This window comes from Agelaius phoeniceus, chromosome 1 (genome assembly GCF_051311805.1).
Source record: "Agelaius phoeniceus isolate bAgePho1 chromosome 1, bAgePho1.hap1, whole genome shotgun sequence".
Classification (NCBI taxonomy): domain Eukaryota; kingdom Metazoa; phylum Chordata; class Aves; order Passeriformes; family Icteridae; genus Agelaius; species Agelaius phoeniceus.
In genome coordinates, this window is record NC_135265.1 from 55,082,977 (window position 1) to 55,104,871 (window position 21,895).

A 21,895-nucleotide genomic window follows, 5' to 3' on the forward strand; every position below is an offset into this window, starting at 1 on the left:
ACTTTGTCCACTGCTTTGCTTACATCATGTTAAAGAGTTTTCAATATACTTAGCAAAACTCAAGTCTTCGCCTTGAAGTTCTTCTGTGGTCTGCTTCCCAGGAATCTAAATGGCTAGCTAAAGCTCGTGGATGAAATCCATAATTACCAAATTCAGTCTTTCAGGATAACAAGAGTCAAACCTTCTCTGTGCACAGTAAAGTTTGCTCTAAGGGGAAGGTCAAAGACTTGGAATGGATTTCAACAGCAATTGAGAAATATTCCTGTGTTTATTGTCTTTGGCTTCACCACATTCTGCTTCAAAAGCTAATACATTTTTTGTTGTCTTCCTTGCTCTGATGCAAATATAAGCAATATGCATCTCTAAGAAATCCTTTCATAAAGATTTTAAAATCCAAACAAAACCAAAACTTTAAAAGTAAAACAAAAAAAAATTCCTATCAAAGACAGACAAAGCCAAATGCCCTTACCAAACATGCAATGTGCTGTTCAACAAGTTTCTGCTGAGAGGAAGACCAATTTGTGACTATCACTAGTCATGTTTCTTAATGCTTTACTGGAAGGTGATAAGATATGATGATAAGGAGAGCGGTGTAAGAACCTCTGTAGAGCAGAAAGATTTCATTGACTGTGATGTATGTCACTGGTGATAACAACGAAAATTTTTCATGCTTATAACCACCTCATGATGCTAAGATGAACAGATTATAGGAATGGTAGGTTCTTCTTTTTTTATTGGTTTAGATTTCATGAAAATAGTATTAGGGTTGAACTAGTAGTAGGTTTGGTTTTCTCCTCCATGCAGAAGTAATTAAGAAGGCAATGACAAAAGGACAGTTATGTCCAGTACTTCTGACTTGAAATAATTAATGTAGAATAGTAACATTTTCAAAAGTGCCTAAATGCTACAGGCTTTTAAGGGTCTCTTCAAAGTGTATTTACTCCACATAATACAGTGTGTTAGCAGGACCCCAGAGCTAACAACTAATGAACTAGATCCTGTGTCACCTTGTTGAGAAGCAGAATTAATTAGTCCAGCCATAACAACATACTACTGAGATTTTTGGCTTCTTCAATCTGTGCTAGTACAGCACTGAGACATGCACATATAAATGAACTGTCTCTGGCAATTTGCTTGCAATGCTCTGTTACAGTGCATAGACATGCCTTCAAGCACTCAGTCTTATAACTCTGATTGAAGGAAACTCAGGCTTTTACAGGTATGAAAGTTGCTTTTGAAAATAAGACTTGGGCACCTCTGAAAAGACCTATGTCCAAGACACAGTACCTTAGGCAGAAATCCAGGAAAGAGGCTACAATCTCAAGCCTAAACTTAAGTAGCAAAAGTAAGATTTCTTGCAAGTTAGATAAAATAAATTTCAGTGGCTCTTCTGGATAGATGTGGATAATTTCCAAGCCTGATAGAAGTTTCATTAAACAATTATCCTTTCCATTTTTCAGTGATCACTGCCTAAAATAGATAAAAAAGGCTAGTCAGCTCTTGGTTGAAGTTAGACTCATTCTGCCTTAGTCTATTTCTGCTTCATGAAACTACCAATTTGCATGACCGGAGAGCTTGGTCCATGCATTTTTACATTTATGCCACTGTGGCTATAACTGATATTAGAGAAATAGTACAGCAAAATAAAGACACAGTCAGCAAAAATATGTTAAAAGAATTATTTGTCTTTTGATTCATATTCACATGGGAGGTAATTAAACAAACACCCTCCTCCATGTCTAGCTGAGGGGAGGGAAACCAATGGAAAAAAAAAAATCTTCCCTTACAACTGACCTTTTCTCTTTTCACTTTTCTTCCTGCAAATGGCAAAACTTGCATGTATTCAGCACAGTGAAACTTTGAGGGGGAAAATTGAGTCAAACTCCACCCAGGAGAAATTCAATACATTAATACGAAGGTCTGTCAAAACAGATTCTCCTGGTAAAGGGTTTTCCAAAGAATGTTCTTAAATGCTAGTATTATCAGACTGTTACAATCCCTCCCTCTAGCACTGCCTTCAAAATATGTCTCTTTTAATGTCTCAGTCTTCTAATGAAATATCCTTAATATATGCCATTCTCAGATTTCTATAGGCCTTAGTCCTAGGAAGATATTGTTAGCAGTCACTACTTAAACAATTATTGTTAAGAATTTAGTGAACTTTCGGATGTTGTGAGGGCTAAAATATTAGTAGTTACCATGTATAAAGCTGCATAGCTGAAAAAGAAAGCGAGAACAAGAAAAAGAAAAGAAGGTTAAGAGAAAAGGCTAATGGACATTGAACACCTGAAGAACAGTATGAATTGCACATGTTCAGGAAGACTCTAAAATTCTTACACATTACAGGACTTTGAGCCTCCTAGAACTTCTGGAAGAATGAAAAAAACAGAAACAACAACAAAAAAAACCAACCCAACAAACAATCAACATCCTCCTTTTGAGTATAGGAGGAGTTACAATTTGCTGTCCCAGTGGTAGCTGCCAATTTTCTTGGCTAGTGTTGAAAAGAAAACTAGGTCACATAGCAGTCTCTACACATTTCTTGGAGATGACTGCTAATTGCTCTGAACTTTGAAATGTGGATATTGAAAAGTTCTTACACCTGTGGTTCTAGAGAACTGAAAGTCTTACAAGTGACTTTGTGTATACATGTTCATTTGCTCATCATAGCATATTCTAACAAAAGGAAAACAGAGGAAAAAATGGAGTTGAACAAGACCAACAGAATAAAAACTGCAAAAACCTCCCAAAAAACCAAACAAAAAAACCCCCAACAGCAAGAAAAAACCCATCCAATGTATTAGATCCTTTGCTTTTATCTATGCACAAAATCATACTATTGTCACTTAATACATACTACAGGGATTCAACAGAAATTATTTAATTCCCTGTAAAGGTATACATTTCAGTATTGGAATATCTTATTGCTATTTAGCTGAAACAAAAAGTTAGTAAGTAAGTAAGTAAGTAACTGACTAACTAACTAACTAACTAACTAACTAACTAACTAACTAACTAACTAACTAACTAACTAACTAACTAACTAACTAATTCCAGCTTTCCACTATTTTTTTCTCACATGTTTAACTAAACTGCATTAAAACTTGCATCAGATTTTAAAAGAGTATTTTCTCATGAAATGGGGATAGCCCCAACTGAACATCATCAGAATAGAAAGAAAATGCTACAAACACCTTTTTCCACAACATAATTTTATAATTACCTCACTCCCCAAAAGAAGGTAATGGCCTTGTCTATGGGAACAAAGAGGTTCTAGTACTGTGGCCTATTGAATATTTTCCAGATTGTGGCCTTGGCCACTTAAGTTAAGACAGGACAGCTGCTCTGCTTAGAATCATGAACTTAGTTTGCAAATAACTGTTATCACTTCAGAAAAAAAGTAGTTACAGAAAACAGTGTAAATAATAGTATCTACGTGTAGACATGTAATAGTTGCGAAGACAGAAATTTCCTTTACCATAAAAGATACTTCAGCACTTTCCAAGCCAGTCCACAATGAGCACAGCGTTATTTTTTAAAATCCTATCCCTGTTGTTATTGCACATGACATATTACATTGTACTGTACAGTGTGTGGTGATGAGAAACTCCCTGCTTATTTAATTGTGATCCTTCAATGAATTTGAAAGGGAGCACTTTATTTCCATTTCTTTAATTTACTAGTTCTTTAGCTGATGATTTTATTAACTCTTGTATTTGAGAACTGATGCTTAACAAAAAAAGGGGAAGAAAAAAAGGCCCTTGGCAGTATTGTGAAGGCCCAGAACTGAATAATGCACTTTAATAATGAGGAATAGAGCTATGGCTTTTGCTGATGGCTGTGACCGGCTCTGTGACCTGATTATGTCGCAGAGTGTCAGCAGCTGAGACACTACAAAAGGGAGCGCATCCCATCAAATCTATCTCCATTGTAATCACTCGCACTGCTGAGAGCCTTGTTAGGAGCAGGGAATCCATCAGGCCTCATTAATACCGTTTACCATCAAGAAGCTCAAAGAGCAAATGTGTACCCTCTCATCTGAATAATGAGAACCAAAGTACTCCTATTATCTAATTGGATCAACAATGCCTCTCTCTCTATTTATTTTCCTGAGCTACTTGTGGACTACAACACTCAAAAATTAGTTATTTTTTTCTTAAGTATGAGGGTGGACATGTGCTTAAGATTTTTCTTATACAGAAGGTTTTCATGTCTAAAGAGCAAGGCATGGGCCCAATGAAGTGTGGGTTACTTCAGGGGCATTCTTAGATTATAATGAAACAATCCCAATTAATTCCCTGTTCAATTAAAGTGTGGACAATACAATTACACCATATATACTTAGATTTTCCTTTTAATCTCCCAAGAAACAGACTATTGCCCTCTTTATCTACAAGGCAGTTCATCATGCCAACTCTCATCATGTTACTCTTTTATGGTAAAATGTTATCTTGCAACTGCTGAATTTAGTGGTATTTTTCTCCTGTTAGACAACTCCCATCTTTTCAAAAGAGAAACTAAATTTACTCAGTACCCACAGTTAAAAAGTATTTGATCCTACTGAAGTCAAGAGGCATATATGAATGCAACTGATGATAATTAAGAAACCATTTTCATCAACATTGCTTTCATATTTCTGTGTCTCATTTCCTTACAAATATTATGACAACTGCCAAAGCACACATTTCACATACTTAATAAACATAGCAAAACCAACACAAAAGTCCTGATTTTTTATTTCATTTGCAAAACCAGCATAAAAAAGAGATATATTGGGTTAAACCTCTGAAGAATCCAAGGGCAGCAATGGCACTTGGGTCCTACTGTAAGGCAGGCTGAAGCTGAATAGGTAGACAGTTTCTCTTTGCACACTGTCAGTAGATTTCAATCTGGCAAACCTGCTACCCTGGCCTTTAAATTTAAGATATGAAAACCCAGTGCTGCAAACACTTCCTGGAAAGTGCTGAGGGCAAACAGAATGCAAGCAGTGTTACATGGGCCAATAGCTCTTCATAATATGCCTCTGAAAATGAAAATTTGATTTAGAGTCCTCTACATGTACTATATCAAATTAATCAGGTGATCTAATCATATTGTTTCAATGGATTAGATCTCTTGGTTTGGTCTTGGGAAACTCTGGTGTTACAGTTTATATTGCCATCTGAAGCAAAAGATGAAAAATAAATAAACATGCCATAACTTTGAATTCAATAATTAATTGAATAAAAATATTTAATATATATTATTGTTAATATAAATGATTTTTTACTGTAATTGTAAGAACTACTAGACTATTGGGAATTAAGGCTATGCCATATGTCATTTAAAGGATCATTTCCCTTAAATTTGGCATAGGATCTTGGATTTGACCTAGAGCTTAATGTCTCCAGGGATTACTGATCACCATATATTTAGCTAGACAGATGGACATTTACAAGCCCTGAATTTCTGTAACAGAAACAGCGTGTAATTACAAAGATTGCACATATCAACATTCCAGTAACTCATTCAGCTTTTTATTTTCAGGAGTGAGTTTTCGGTATCATGCTTGTGATTCCTTGAAAGGGACAATTTTCAAAGGGCAGAATTCTTAAAGTGTGGTGCAAATCTGGTTCTTTAGTCACTCCAAGCAGATTATTCATCAGATTATTCAGAAATGGAGCGTTTCAAATTACTATTCCTTTATGCCCCCAATTTTGAAGAAACATCTTGTAGCCCTTGGTTAGGTGCTACAATTCTATTAATTTGAAGGGAATGTAATTTAATTTCTGGAATGTAGATTATTATACTGAATAGTCCTGTTTTAAGGCAGCCTGAGAAGTGGTCTCTAAGTAATATGAGTTTATGCTGAATATTATAAAACTGCATGCTATATTACACACTTACTATCAATATTTATCTATATTGTGGCAAGGTCTGCAGTACTGATTATAAACTAAGGAACATTTGCAAAAACAAGTAATAAAGAGAAAACCTTTATTTAAAAGACCTAGGCAGATAGTTAGATGCTGTAATTTTATTCTGACAATTGGAAAGATTATTCCTTTCCTTTCTCTTTCTCTGCAACCTGTGGAATTATTGGACTTTACATTATGTCTGGAATAAACAGACTCAGCATGAGTAAAACTTTCATTCAGTGATATCTTCTTAGTAGTGGGGTTCTTTTAAGGATACAATGAATGGTCACACATAGATTATGTTTTCTGTGGAGAATGTGTAAAGGAAAAGCTATAAAGAAATTAGTCTACATTCATAACTTCAGCGCTTATGATGAACATCTTTGGTATCAAGTGCTTCATATGTAAGTGGTGACTGTGAACCATTTCTGGAGCACAGAGGAGATAGAAACAAGCAGGCTCTATGTTGGAGCTGATCTGACTATGAGTTATAGGTATTATAACCAACTTTTCTCCCAAACCAATACCCCATCCCTCCAGAAATCTTAATAGGCTTTTGAGAGCCTCCATTTAAAGCTGGCTGCATAAAATGATCCTTTGATGAAAAGGGATTGAAACAAGGGTTAAAGTAGACATTGAAAGGTTATTGTAGAGGGCACATTGTTCATACAATCCTCCTTTAATATGTGTGGTGTGCACCTGCGATAAGATGATTCATTAGATAAGGCCTCACTTTGACAAGCTCCATCGTTCAACCCTCGGGGTAGTGATGGAACAATTCTGCACCCACCCAGTAAATATAACAAGGTCAGCATTTTTTTTCCCTGGGACTTGGATGGTGCTAGTGAAGCTCAGGAAGCATCTTTGTTTATGTGTCCTGTTTAACAAAAAAACAGGGGAGGTCCTATAAAGTGTTGAATTTTATTTTTTGATGGGCCAAAATAAAAAACTCACTCTTGTTCCAATTAACTAGCAGAAAATTGACAGGAGAAGAGCTGCCCTTTCTTTTTTATCCTCCTCACCAGTAAACAGTAAGAGTAGAAACTACATATTAGATTCACATATCATCCAAGCTGCATCATTTCAATAAATGTTTTTCAGGGCCTAACATCCACAAAAACACTGTGGGTATCACTGTATGCCCAATTTGTAGCATTTAGAATAATGACATTCAAATTACTCAGTTACCAGTTATATTGACAGATCCATTGCAGAGAAACAAGGCATTGTGTTAATTTTAGTCCTAATAAATACAATAAAGAATGAAAGTGGTCGCAATCTGAAAGCCACTTAAATATGGTGTATCAAAGGAATTATTTTTGTATATATGAATTCAGATGCATATGTTTCTCCATCATACTAAGAGTGAAACTGAAATAGTTTTAACAAATAAACAGCTCCATAACATAGGTAATGCACAATCTCTCTCTTAGACACTCTTAAACAATATTCAAGTTCCTGTTTGGAAAATTTTCTTTAAACCAAAATAGATTATCCCCTATTTGCATTTACAGGCTGGCATAGTAATTGCAAATTGCTTAACATAGTTAATAAATAAATGAGGAAGCCACTCAGATAACTCCATCCCTGATACTTCATTACAATTTATTTTCCTTTACTAGAAACATTTAATGCCTTTTAAGAAATGACACCATACAAAAATGCCACAGAAATGCAAAAAAGTGAAGCACTGTACCACGTCAGCAAAGGTGTCTGTTATTAGGCATATATAAGTGGAAGAAGGCAGATGGTATCTTTGTTAAAAATCACAGGGTTGCTGGTATTTTAATATGGTGAAATAGTAGTGCATGGTATTGCACTATGATATTTTTAAAGGGATGATAAATAAAACAAACAAATAAAGGGTTGATAACTAAAACAAACCCTTAGCCTTTTCTAGCTTGAAAACACTCTTAAAGAGTGCCTAACTTCCCCCTATTTCTCAGACTTTCCATTTCTTACCTTGTCTCACAAATCAATATTTATTTATCTTCAACATGTGCACTTTTAAATTGCTGTCATACAGGCGGAACTGATTTTTGTCCCAAGATCAGCCTGCCATCAGAATTCACTGTTTGCTCCATCTTCTACTCACCTGTCCTTGTGCATTAGTGACGAGCTGGCCTGTGACCCCCTGAAGACTGGAGAGGGCGTTTCCAAAGGCCTGGGAGTTTGCTATTGAGCCCATGGCTGCTGCTGCTGCAGCTGCTGCTGCTTGACTTGCTAGTGGATTATTAACCAGCTGAAAAAAAAGAAATAAAACATATGATATTTTATTAAAATATAAAAATATGATAAAACCCATGATAAACATATAATACTAACTGGATAATATAAAAGTGGTATCACAATAACTTTTATGTTATTTTAATGTTTTTTACACACTTAATTGTGTGCAAAAAATGTCTGTTCCAAGAGCTCAAGTTTGAGAGGTTCTTACTTCTGGGGCTTTGAAAATGACTAGTTTTAAAAAAGGAAGAGGAAATTCCATGTTGATGTTGAAGAATAAAATTCCCTTTTTTAACCCTATATTCTCTCTCCTATTTTTTTAAATCAAGTTATGCTTGATGTGTGTCTTTAGGCTCAAGTTGCTAATGCCACAGGTGTAGCAGCTTAGTACGGCTGTAAAGAGCAATCAGTGAAAGACTAGCACTTGACTGGGAGTGGAATATTTACTTGGGGATATTCAGAACAGAAACTATTTTACTCATGTCCCTAAACCCAAGAAAAATCTGCAAATCCTTTTAAGTTTTATTATTAAATAATTGGTCTCAATATCTAGATAAATCACATTAGAAGACTCAACCTTGTAAGTGAGGTCAGTAGATATCAACTAAAAATTCAAAATTCATTTGCAAAATACGATATTAGAGCAACATGCTGCTTCTCAAATGTGAATGATTAGTTCCAGGTCTCATACATTTTCAGGAAATAATTTGTAGTGCCTGCTTTAGTCAATTCTACCTGAATGCACCATAGAAAGCATAGAGCATGGTCATGGCTTTCACCTTAAAGACTAGGGGAATCCCATGGAGGAGCAGTCCTATAAATTCCTGTGCTTATCAAGCATACAAAATGTGTGCTCCTCTGTCAGAATCAAAAGTTGTCTTGGACATGGCTTTTCCACTGGATTATTGGGAAGTTTCTATTTTCTTATCCTTTCCTGAGAAAGGACAAACATTGAACGAAGCACACAGGGATGACAGTAAAAAAACCAAAAACATTGGGAGCCATCACTTAGGCAGCTGTCTTGAGAACAATCAAACCGAGTTTAAGAGGCTGAAAATACATTTTAGAGTGGCTTTGCCTCCTAAGAATCACTGCATTATAGCAGAACTTGCAAAATATGCATTAGCAGCGTAGAGCAACCAGAAGTCTGAGGGACATAATAGTCTAGGGACATTTTTTCTTAGACTGAGATGAAAATGCTAGAGTTAACTCAGAAAAGCTTTATGTTTGAGCTGAAATTGGTAGGAGTTCTAAGTCCTAAGATGACCAGTAAATTATCTATCTTTTAGAAATGGAGAGTCACAAGCAGTGGTAAGGGATATACTCCATAGACAGGCTCTGCTTCAAAATAGGTTATAAAAAATTAATCAGTGATTAGTAGATGTTTTAAGCATGTTACAGATATGAGTAGTGTGTATGTTATAGACGTTTAGAAGCCCATCAATAGAAGATGTCAGATATGGTTATAATCTATGCTTATAAGAAACCTACTTGTCTGTTGCACATTGCAAAATCTACAATTGATTGCTCATACATTAAAACATCTATTAATCATTCATTAGCCTCTCATGAAGTATTTATAAATGCAACCTTGATATAAAGTGTTGCTTAAAGGGGTGCCTTGGGCATATCCAATCCCTCTAGAAATTGTAAAGTAAATAACTAAATAAAGATTAGTAGCAATGCCAGACAGAAAAGATGACATTGTTTGGAGGAAATATTTTGATTTGGAAAAAATTGTTATATGAATCTCTAAAAGCATTTCACAGCACCCCATGGCATGAAAATCAAGCAGGAATAAAGCACAAAAGGGGAAAACTGCAATGCGTGCTTGGTTAGCAGTCCTGATGAGCTGAGCTGTGAAGAGAACTGGAACCAGTACAATGACCAAAGTGAAGCTCAGTCCCTGAATACAGACTGCAAGAAATTCCACTGACTGCACAAAGGTGTGAGTGCAAAGGTAGCTGATGCAGTCTTCAGTCATTTGGGTGGTGGTCCCTGAGCATGGCAGTGTAATGTCAGAGAACAATATAAGTAAACTGGTTGGTTCTCTGCTCAAAACAGTGCCATTTCTTTATTGTCCAAATCAGAAGTTAGCAAATTCTGCCTTTTTTTCACAGCACTGCGTTGGCAGTACTGGGACTTGAAGAAATTCTCTTATAGCTGTAAATACTTGGAGAAGAAAAGGGCAGCAGCAAGACCATAAGACTTTCAGAAAAGGCCTTCTACAATCTTATTAGCAACGCACAAATTACTGAACCTCTGATCCTGGAGCATCTGACTGCAGGTATACATGATAACTTTTGACAGTTACTCAAAATCAGCTAATAAACTACATTAAGCTGTTATATTCAGGGCTTCAGAGGCATGTAAGAACAGCTGCTTGGGAAGCATAAATAAGCTTTGTGAATCTGGAAACTACAAAGGGTTAAAACCTTCTAAAAATCAGACTATCACCTTCTAGAATCTCTTTTCCATTTTTCTTGCACCAGTTTTCAAAAAATGTACATTTTCAAATACAACAATAAAATTTAATTACAACAAACCCTGGAGACACTCAGGATTGCTTTTAGTTGCATCACAGAGATAAGGTACTTATTAAAAATGATGGCAGAGGCTGTGATATGCATAGGTACCCTGAATAGTACCATGCTCCAGGAAAAAATACAGGGAACGGGCCAAATCGCAGGGTAAGAGACTTCAAAGTGCATATGAAACCAGCCCTATCTATTCATAAGTCTGATTAAAAAGGAGGGGATGCATTTTTCTTTGAGTGCGTTGGGAAGCTGTTGACTTCAAGTTATGCTCTATTCAATTGACCCCTTTTATCTTGTGTGCAAACTGGGGATGAAGAAATACATCCTATTTCATTATGTCTGGACACCAAGATAACACATTGAATCTTTCTTTTATTCAAAAAATAAGATCTCTAACTTGAGAGGTTTATGCAATTTCTCAGTGAAGGCTGGATCCCTAAGAATGCATATTGGAAATATTGGAAATATATTGTGAAAAATCTCACAAAGGGCTCTTCCTATTTTGTTTCTGTATTTAAATAATGATTTAATTTGGAAGGCTGAGATATTTGGAGCTGTTGATTCCAGTGCCCAAATCTCTTCTCCAACTCAAACCACCAGCCATAACAGTAGATAATAGTAATCTTTGTTTAAAGTGACAGGCCAGCCCTCTTAATGACACTTCTGCTACTAACATGATTATATGAAGAAGCAAATTTTATAAGGAAGAATCTTCAATAATTGAGTCGATTTAGTACATTTTTCTGAATTTCCAAAGCTGAATTATTAAAGGTAAAGCACATGAAAATTCTCTACTTTAAGTCAGTAAATACAGAAGACATTCCAATGTGGCAAACAGAATTCACAATAAAACAAATCTGAAAAATTCTGGTGAATGAAAGAGGCACTAACAAGATCCTAAAACTGTGCCATGCAAAGTGAGTGTTTCTATGGTTAACACATAGTCTTCAAAAAAAACAATTTGAAGAAAAGTATGTTAGAGTCAATGCTGCAAGCAGTTTTCTTGAAAGCCACAAATACTTTTTTCTTTTGAAATAATACCATCTTCCTCTTTTAACTTAGTATTTCATTGGAGTTGCTGTGAGAAACTGACCAAGCATTCATCTACTGTTGAATACAAGATCAGATTTGATAACCTACACAGTAGTTAGGCACTTTCCTTTATAAAAGGCATGTCCCACTGAACTTTCAGTCTCCTGGTCTGGGAATCAAAGAGCCAGTTTTAGTCATTACAATATAATTCAGTCAACAAATATAAAGAAAAAAGCAAACAGTTTTACTAGTGAAAAGTCAAGACATTTCAGGATGCCAGAGCACCACATGAAAAAATGGGCAAGTAACCTGAAAGGTAAAGTCATTTTATGCCATGCCAGTATATAGATCTTGTGTGTTTTCTAAAGCACTTGTGGAGGAGGCTGCTATCTGAATGCAGCAATGGAGAATTTGAAGGACATATTGCAGAGTAACTTCAGGCATAACTTCATTTTATAAAATAGTATTAGTGTTTTTCAGAAAGACTGTTAAAAATCACATTTCTGGATATCTCCTAGAGATGGAATTAGTGTAAAAAAGTATAATATTTGATTAGGGACCAACAGATCCTCAGTCTCTTATGTTCTCTGACAAACTCTTCTGTAGGGAGCATCACACTACTAGATTAGCTGCTGAGATTATTTGCTTAAACCAATGCTTTTCATGGGAAAACAAATATAACAGTTGAGAAGAATTCAGCAATGGCTCAGTCAGAAACACATGACATTTTTCTTTTCTACCCATAATGAGTGAAAATTTTATTCACAGAAATGAATTTTTTTTATCAGCATAGCATGTGCTTTTGTAGGAATTTTTAGACAAGAATCTATCTGAATTTTATTGTGTTTAGCTGATGAAAGAATTACAGGTTAAAATATAGTAGGATTTATTCCCATTTTTTCCTCAGTGGCTCATGAGACAAATCCAGGGCAGTAGCACTGGACCTTAAGGGAAAAGACTAGGGAAAAGACTGTTTCATACTGAGCACAGGCTCCTGAGGATATTCTGATACCTTCTTTGTTACAGTGACTAGCATTATCATCTGTATTGGGTGTAGATGGAAAGGTTTTGGTAGTGGATCAACTGCAGAGGAGGAGGATAAAAAAACCAGAGTGAACAAAACAAAGGGAACAGCAAGGTCAGAGAAAGGAGAAAGAGCTGTCCCACAGCAGTGAAAGAGTCCCCACTGTAGCCCTTGGAGGACCCTGGAGTAGGCATATGGATATTTCCTGGTGAGAACGGTGATCCCTGGGGCACCCGTGAAGGAGCAGGGGGAAAATGTGAAGAGAAAGGAGCAAAAGAGGGGAACTATTAAGGACTGACTATAGCTCCCCATTGAGAGTGGGTAGAAAAGTCAGGAGTGAAAGAGTGAAGTCCAGGAAAGTGGGGAGAAAAGTCGTTTTAATACTTGTCTTTGTTCCTCATTTAATTGGCACTATATTAAAGTTGATTATCCTCAAGTTGAATCTGTTTTGTCCTCAACACTGATTTGCAAGCAGTCCATCCTGACCCAGAAGCTTTCTCATCCTGCTTCCTCCCTCACTCCACTGAGGCAGTAAGTGAGTGGCTGGATGGGCGTTGGTAACCCTCCACACCACTGCACAGCAGTAACTGGAAACCATATCTTGCAACAACAATACTCAAGTATTTTCAATACCTTGAGGACATAGAAGCAGAGCATTTCAAGCGAGATACCCCTATGCTTGGTTTCTAAACATGAGTTAATTGAGACAGAAGTGCAATGAGCCCTGAAAGTCCCCATTAACTCTTTGGGCAAATTCTTTACCTAGTGTTAATGCATATATTCCTAATTGTTTTCAATATGTATATATAGCTGGTATCAGTTGATAACTCCCTGAACTTATATAAAATCTCATGGTCCTTGAAGGAATTTAAAAAAACACACTGGAAAGACTGCTTCAATTCAATCCTTGGAAAGCACCTAGATATGACAGCAATAGGTACAAAACAAATCGATCATAATAATCAACAAGATCATCACTTAGCATTTATATAGAATTGTGGATGAGTGAGCTCTGTCAATTTAATTTATTTTTAGGATTTTAAGTAAAATTAAGTCAAATTTTGAAAGATCTTGTGAACATGCAAATCCCAAGAAAGTCAAGAGAGAATACACAGGCAACATAAACCAAAAGATGTTAATTTCATCCAAACAGATGCCATGAGCAAACATTTTGGAAACTGTCTGGTTTTGTACTTATCAGTTGTATTTTTTTTTAATGTTGATCTTTCCCTCCCTCCGTCCCTCCCACCCTCCTTTTTTGTTTGCGTAATAGGATAATTACAGCATTTAACTTTGGTAAATAAACATCAGGGTAAAATGTCTGATAAAATGGCTGTCATAGAGCCTAATCATGCATAACTATTTGAAAATACACCCAGCAGGCAAATCCCAAATTATGAAAAAAAAATTAAATCTGTCAACATTTAGTTTTTGTACACTGTTGTGATATGATCAACCTCCAAAATGTACAATTTAGTTATACTACCCAGACCCATCCAACAATTTACTGCTTATTTCAAAACTGCAAAGATCTAAATTTGCAAATGGTTGTAGATAGTAAGAGTTCTAAATAGGCTGCTTACCCAGACATTTCAGTATATGCACATGGATCAGAAATTTATGTACAGCATACAGTGTAGAGACAAGGAAAGCACTGACTTGACAGAGACACTTAAAATATCTGGTTCTCACAGATACTTAGTCTGCTCATTATATGCATTTATTGTGGTTGAGCTATTTGCTGTCTAAATCTATGCTGAATTTTCTATCAGAAATAAGTACTGATAGTGGTATCGCTGATGCGACATGACTTGATTCAATGCAAAGCGACGCGACCTGAGGTGATTGGAAGTATGCAGTGCTCATGTGAGCCTTGATATGACATGGATAGAAGAGGATGAACAAGATTTCCTGAAATATCTTTGTAAACAAGGTGCTGCTGGTCAAATTTGAACCAGTCTGAAAACTACAACAAAGATTTGCAAAATTAAAAGGGTATATTTCTTATAGAGAAAGCAAATAAAGAGCAGACATCATTCCCAGGTCTCTCAGACCAAACTAATGGAGACATGAATAATGAAGAGCACATCAGGCTAAGAGTCAGCAGACACCACCCTAGCCACTTTAGTTTCTTCTCTATTAGTCACAGATAAAAAAGAGAGGAGAGGAAACTAGAAGAAAGCAATCCTCATTGGGCCTAATCCTACAACATAAACTAAATTGAAGGTGTCAGCATGTCTGAGGCTGGGACTTATGTTTATAAAAAGAAAGAGTGAATATATTTAAATATATTCAATATCTTTCAATGCAAATAGCTACAAAATGCAGATGACTGACCGCTTTAGCAGCAGGTCAGTACTTATGGACTGACCCTAGACTCCTGTCTTGTAGGTTCCTGACTGTCCACATTTATAACTTAAAAGTTTGAAATGTTCCAGATCTATTTAAGATGGCACCCAGTGGATGAGACTTCAGTTAAACAAAGGCATCTTGGTTTTGTCTGATTTAATTGGTTTTACCTGATTTTTTCTGAGTTACTTTTGTGTTTACATAGTTCTTAAAATATCTGAAACTGTTTCTTTCATGCATGATGCATATGTACTCTAAACAAACAACATCTAAATTAAATTTGGCATCTCTAATAATCATAAACTGTATCCGTACTTATAAAAGAGGAATGAGTACTGAAAAAGTTATCTGTATTCTCTAGTTTTCTGAAGTAGCTCCCATGTGTTGCAAGAATGAAAGCAAAAAAGTACCCTCTAAACTTTTTGAAAGGGGCTGTAACATAGTTCATTTCACATTGATTAGTTTCTTGGTTCCTGTGTTTGTCTATTTTAGAATGATTTATCTGGCTTCTGAAAGATGCTTTCCCTACAAGAAAAATGGTTACTTCAGGGTTCCCTCACTGCTAAAAACCTGGACTCTTATCAAAAGGAAATTGCCATCTGTCTTTTCGGATAACAGCCCAGCACTTGGGTCTCCGTGATCTCTGTAGAAAGTGTGTCAACCGTGAGACACACCAAATTAATCTCCTTAATCTAAAGCATTTATTTGCCTTTAATTTGAATTTGTGAGTGGCATGTGCACATGTAAATATGACCATTTGCATATATAAATGTTAAAAATGCAATGTGAGGTCACACCATGTTAATATGACACTTCATGTTAAGTATTTGAGAAAATATTTCTGAAAGTCTTGCTCTACAATACAATATGCAGTCTTTGTATGTATGCCTGGAACTGTTTATTCAAATATTCATATTAAAAAACAAACTTCAAGGTACAGACCTTGTCTTTTGCCCTTTGAAGAATAAATCCTGCTTAATACTTAGGGACACATTGTTAACTGAGAATATACATAAAGCTTCTTTTAAAATTCTGCGTCAGCTGCTTTGTAAAGATCCTAATTTTTGAAGCTGGAAATACATCTGGATACTCTGGTTTATTTGTAATGTAATAGCATCACCAAACAGTTTTGTTTTCATATAAGCTAAGTGCTTACCTTGAATTTTTGTTGACTTGAATGTGAACAAGATCAGATCTAAAACTGTAACTATGTGGAATATTTTCCTTTAACTACTTTCAGGTCCAAACTGGACCTTACTTGATGCACTGATATATATGATACAAAGTTGAAGGACAATACAAATGGCTCCTGAGTGCAGAAGGAAGATTGCTGTCAAAGATAAAAGTCAGTCCAAAATATGAATCTGGTTCTTAGTACAAGTATCTAGAAAGCTGGAAGGATTTAATTTTCTGTGTTTACAGCAGTTCACCCCAAAGTCAAAATGACATAAACACTGTAATTGATATAATGTGTTTGAGAAGTGCTCTCTCTGTTTTCCAGGTTTTGTGGAGAATATATGAGATACACAATCTGTTGTGACTCTGATTTTTAATTAGACATTTGAGTTTTGCTGAAATTTCAGTATATAAAATGATATTCGGAAATATGAATAAAGTTGAAAAAAATATTCAGTTTGAAAACCTTGATGTCAAACAACATTTCCAATCAAATAAGTATGAGATGTGAATGATAGCCACTGGAACAAGTAAGCTGAGTCAAAATCTACAAAAGGGAAGTAAGCATGGAGAAAAGGATGTTGAGGATCCCTCAGCAGAATACTGTTAGTATTTTCCCTGGGCACTCTTTTTTTACTTTAGTACAGTTCTGAATGCCCAGTGGTGGTGGACTGGACATGGACTGTTTGACTCTTTTCTGCTTGTCAATGGGAAGGTTACTGCTGCTACTCCTTTTCTAAAGATAGAGTAATAGACACCTCTGAGCCTCCTTGCATGACCACTATGTGAGCATATTGCATCTCAGATGGTAGCACCTGTCTGCCACATTCATATTTAGATAGCTTACTTTGAGGATAAACATAGTGGAAGACACTAGATAGCACAAGACTGACTACTGCAATTTAAAGCCCCTGTTTATAATACATATACTCAGTAATGTCTTTTTCACCAGCAGTCCTGCTCTGTAGATAAAGTTACATGTAAGTTGGTAATAGTTGTGTATTTAATTTGCCAAAAATTGTGCCCTCAATGCAGCTCCTATAGAAGGAGAAAGGCAGGAAGGGTTAATATGCAGCCACATATCTAACATATGTTACATTTGCAGCCATGTGTGTAACTTTTCAACAGAGAACATTCTCTCCTCCCAGGGCCTTCGGTCCCATTTGCTGTCATCAGGAAACCTGTGCCCAAAAATGAAATATAAGTCCTGCCCCAGAAGCAGCACATGCCTGCAGTGTGGGGCTCGGCTGTGCTCAACATCAGCTGGGCAATTTCAAATTTAATTTTTTTAATGTTCTTATAAGAGATATAAATAATATTTTAAATGTACCAACTGACTTTAAGGCTTTTTTAATTTGTTTGGTTGGCTTTTGGTTTTTGGTTTTTTTTCATTGTTTTCATAATCCATCCATGTCTCACCTTTCGTGTGACTCCTTCTGGGGTTTTTCCTTTTTGGAGAGGGTATACAATTTTTTTGCTGTGTTAGAACCCCTTTCTGCTTTCACCTATTTGACTCCTTTTCTCTGATCTCTTATCTCCAGTATCAGCTACTTTGCTCATGCCACTCTGAGTCTGGTCACAATAGTTTTTCCGCATGGGAGTTCACACTGAACCACAAAAAAAGCAGTAAATCTACTGTATCTGTAATGCTGCCATATTAATTCCTAATCAATTTCAAAGTCATATTTGAAACTCATATTTCACCTCAGCAAAATCAAAATAACTTCAAGTTGCCAACAGCAAATGAAACTTGAAAATAATTAAAAACATATGGGCTAGAAATGTATTTTTTCTGAGGTCTTTGCAATTGTCACAGTGCTAGGCACTATAATTTGATGGCAAGAGGGTATATGAAACTGAGATCCTCTTATAACAAAAGCATAGCTCCATATTGCTTGAGGTAACAGAAGAACTCTCAGATGAATGTGAGTGATGACTGCAAGTATAAACTGTATAATTTTTTTTCCTCCTAGGATCAGTTCCAAATTTCTTAAAATCTGCTGCTGAAATCCTACAAAAACTGCTTAGTTAGCCTGTATGTAATCCTAATGCAGTCCTGGGTAAATTTGAGAGAGTTTGCGCTAGTGTCTTTTTGTGACTCATTTTTCTATTTCATAGATAAAGTTGTGGTGTGACCTTATACTCTATCTTATACATAAAATAACACACCAATAGTAATTTATGCCTATGGTGATATTGCTGTACTTTAAACAAAAGACATAAAAAAGTTTAGCTCCTATCATCCTCTCTTTTTTTTTTTTTTGTTTTTTTTTGCATGGAGACAGAATGTCAAAAATAATGCCTATGTTATTACTCAATATCTGCTACTGGCTGGATTCATAGCCTAGGGAAAGTCTAATTACCATTTACAATAAATAATTTCCTCCATATTTTTTATCAATGGAAATCTACTCATAGGCGTTCAGCCAAAGAATTCTGCTATACAGGCAAAAATATGTACTATCTTTCAACAGCAGCTCAGCTTACAAGCTGAATGTCTGTAGCTTTTTCATTAAATTCATTATTGCCTTATTGTACCTAGACTCTTGTTCTTCCATAAGGCACTGTCAATAGACAGACAGATGAATTTCTTCATGTTCTAAGTATTTTCTACTTTTATCTGTTGACCAGATTCACAAAATATTTATGGGCCCTGTAGCAATTCTTGTGCTTTACAAAACAAAGGATTATTTTGGTGCTAAAAATAACATATGTCCTGAGTTCTTGGTCTGATTCTGATTTGTCTCTGCCTGAATATAAAACTGATCTAATTTTAATGAGGTCAGCAGAGATGCAATTAGTTAAAACAGAAAAACTATTGTTAGAATCAGTCCCTTCAATATTTTATGGGATTCAAATCTGCAGTAAGGGGGAGGGGAAATGATTCTTTCACTTGAAATACTAGAGTTAGCTAATGACACTGATATGTTATTTAAATCATATAGTCTCGCCAATGGTCTGGGTGGGGTTTTTTGTTTGTTTTTAGTTTTGTGGTTTTTTGTTTGTTTGTTTGGGTGTTTTTATTGGTTTTTTGGGGGGTTGTTTTGTTTTTTTATTTTTTTGTTTTTTGTTTTTTGTTTTTTGGATTTATGCCTCTGTAATCTAGAGAAGCATTGAAGTCAGAAGTCAAAACATTGACACCTACAGCTGTGAAACTAATGAATTTTTCTGTTTGTGGACTGAAAAATTTCCCTGAAACACCCTATTCACTCCCTTAAAAAAAAACAAGCAAAAAACCCCAGTAACAAAACACAGTCCAGGCAGACCTGGAATGGGAAAAAATTGAAAATAAATAAATTTCAGGTCACTTGAAACATTCAGTTCAGACCAAAATGGTTTCTTGAAAGGAAATGTAAAATGGATCACCCTCACAGATGGGTGTTATATATAGAGAGTGGAAATATTTGACTTCAAAAAATCATTCTTATATGTCTTTTCTTGATCTCATTTATTTTGGGTTGGGAGGAAAATATACATCTACCTAACTATTTGCCAGAATATACCTTTGAAAATGGTGAAGTATGCAGACCTCTTTGCAGTCACTGGCAGTGGAGGGTACTATTGGCAATAGCGTCAGTAAAAGGGATAAGTCAAGGGTCAGAAATGTTTTTGCAGAAAACCTAGTCAGACAGTGCTGCTGTTCTAATGTACCTCCAACATGTCAGAAACTGTGATGAACTCAGCCTGAGTGTAATTAAGGCAGAACTCTTTCATTGTGCCTATCACATTCGTGGTACCTGTACAGGTAACAAAGCAAATTCTACCTCTAAGATATATGTGCTGTTTGCTTTCCAAACTTAAAGCTGAATACATTCCCTTGAAAAAGAAATCTCACAGAAGGCACTCACATATCAGAAACCATGTCAGGAGAAGAAAGATGGGGAGAAAAGGCTTGATCTAGTTTTAAGTATGTATTAACTGAAGAAAAAACAAGAGTGCAGTTATTATGTGTTGAATTGCGTCCTCTTTCAACAATGGGAATTAGAAGGCAGGTAACAATCCTAGTTTCACCTCAGAGAGACAGACAAGGACTATGACCTGCAGAAGACCTGGTGATCATCAGCCAGCTGGAAGAGGCAAACAAGCTCAATAGTCTAAACTAAACCAGAAATTGCTACTTTTGTGTGGGTCAAGGAACCAGTTTTTCAGTTGTAGCAGCAAGAGAGCAACCTGAGTGTGCTAAAAGGGGGTTTCCTTTCTTTTTCCTGAAGACTACAGGACTGCTGAGCATTGCAGGTTGCTAAGACATCTGAATTAAGATCTTCACGGAGAGAGGGACAAAGGTCCATTTGCCATGTTCATCTATACTCAAGGTTTCCCTGGTATTTCCAGTTGTGAATCCCATACTAAGGAATATCAGAAGGCTAATTTTCCCCACTGGTCTGACAAAGACCTTATTTAAAGCAGATTTACCTGATAGACAGCTAGCATACCAAAATATTTCCTTTGATTCCAAGAAAATGACATTCCTTATTTAAATCAATGCCCATGAAATCAGATCTCTCCCTCTCTCTTTGTTCCTAATATTCATCCAAAAATAACATTGCTCTTAAGAGCCGTCAATGCAACAGGTGGAGTCCCACAGCAGTCAGTGTAATTGCACCAGTTTAGATAATGCACAATTTAGTGCATTGATGCTAGCATGTGAAAAATAAATCAGAAACTCTATAGATATTAAAAACAGTGTAAAAACAGGGTGTTTTATACAGTAATTATATGGTTATTTCTCAGTAATACAATCTACCAAGGGCAAAGATATCTTTTATTGCTGCCCATAATGGTAATATTTCTCCCTGGCATTTGTAAAACCAACAATAGCTTTACATTGATTTTGCTTAAAAGGAAAGTTCAGGGTTAGAAAATAAGTATTTCATGTGGAAACAAGAAAAACTTTCCAAAGTATACGTGATGGAAATAGTAATAATTATATCTGAGAAGGAAGGAAGTCTTGTGATTAGGGTCACTGGGTAGAGATCTAAAAACCTCACCAGGGGTCCAATTCTTCCATATATTTCCATTCCTTTAATTTCCTGTCTGAAAAATAAAATAAATAAAAAAATTCTCTTTCTTTCTCATTGTTTGCTTGTTTTCTCATTAGATAATACATCTGCAAGCCCATCAAGACTGAATTACATATGCACACACACCAAACAACAGCAAGATCAAAGATAAAACAGATTTTCTTATTTCAGGTTAAATCTGCATATGGAATAAATTTTTCTGTTTACTACACAGTATGCATTGCTTTCTGTATTTACCTGGTATTTTTAGCCACTACCATAATATATATCAAGGTAATATTAATGGAGGCCAAAAAAAAATTCCTCTGAGGTACAGAAATGGATGAACATCTAAGTCACTAGCAAAGCTGTCCAAAAAATGTAGGTTTTTAGCTAAGAATCAGGCAGGTGGTATAAATAACTACAAGAGGCTATTTCAAAATGAAGACTGACTTTACATAGGGAAATGGTAAATCCAGAAGAGCATTCTACCTAAGTTTGAATTTACTGCTCTTTATAAGTTAACTGGTTAAAGCTTGTTGTTTTACATTATCAGAGCATCCTGCATAAAATAAAGCCTTGTCTTAGCTCTGAAGTTGTGATCTGATAACATGTATTATTTAGAAAACTAATTTTATCATTAATGTTCTA

The 21,895-nt window shown here is 35.8% G+C and overlaps 1 protein-coding gene across 1 annotated transcript in view; it reads right to left on the reverse strand.

Moving 5' to 3' along the window:
* Window positions 1-21,895, reverse strand: part of POU6F2 (POU class 6 homeobox 2) — a 308,911-nt gene that overhangs the window by 44,039 nt on the left and 242,977 nt on the right. The window contains exon 6 of the mRNA XM_054644613.2: window positions 7,993-8,139. Coding sequence (XP_054500588.1) covers window positions 7,993-8,139 — 147 coding nt within the window. The remainder of the gene's footprint in view (window positions 1-7,992; window positions 8,140-21,895) is intronic.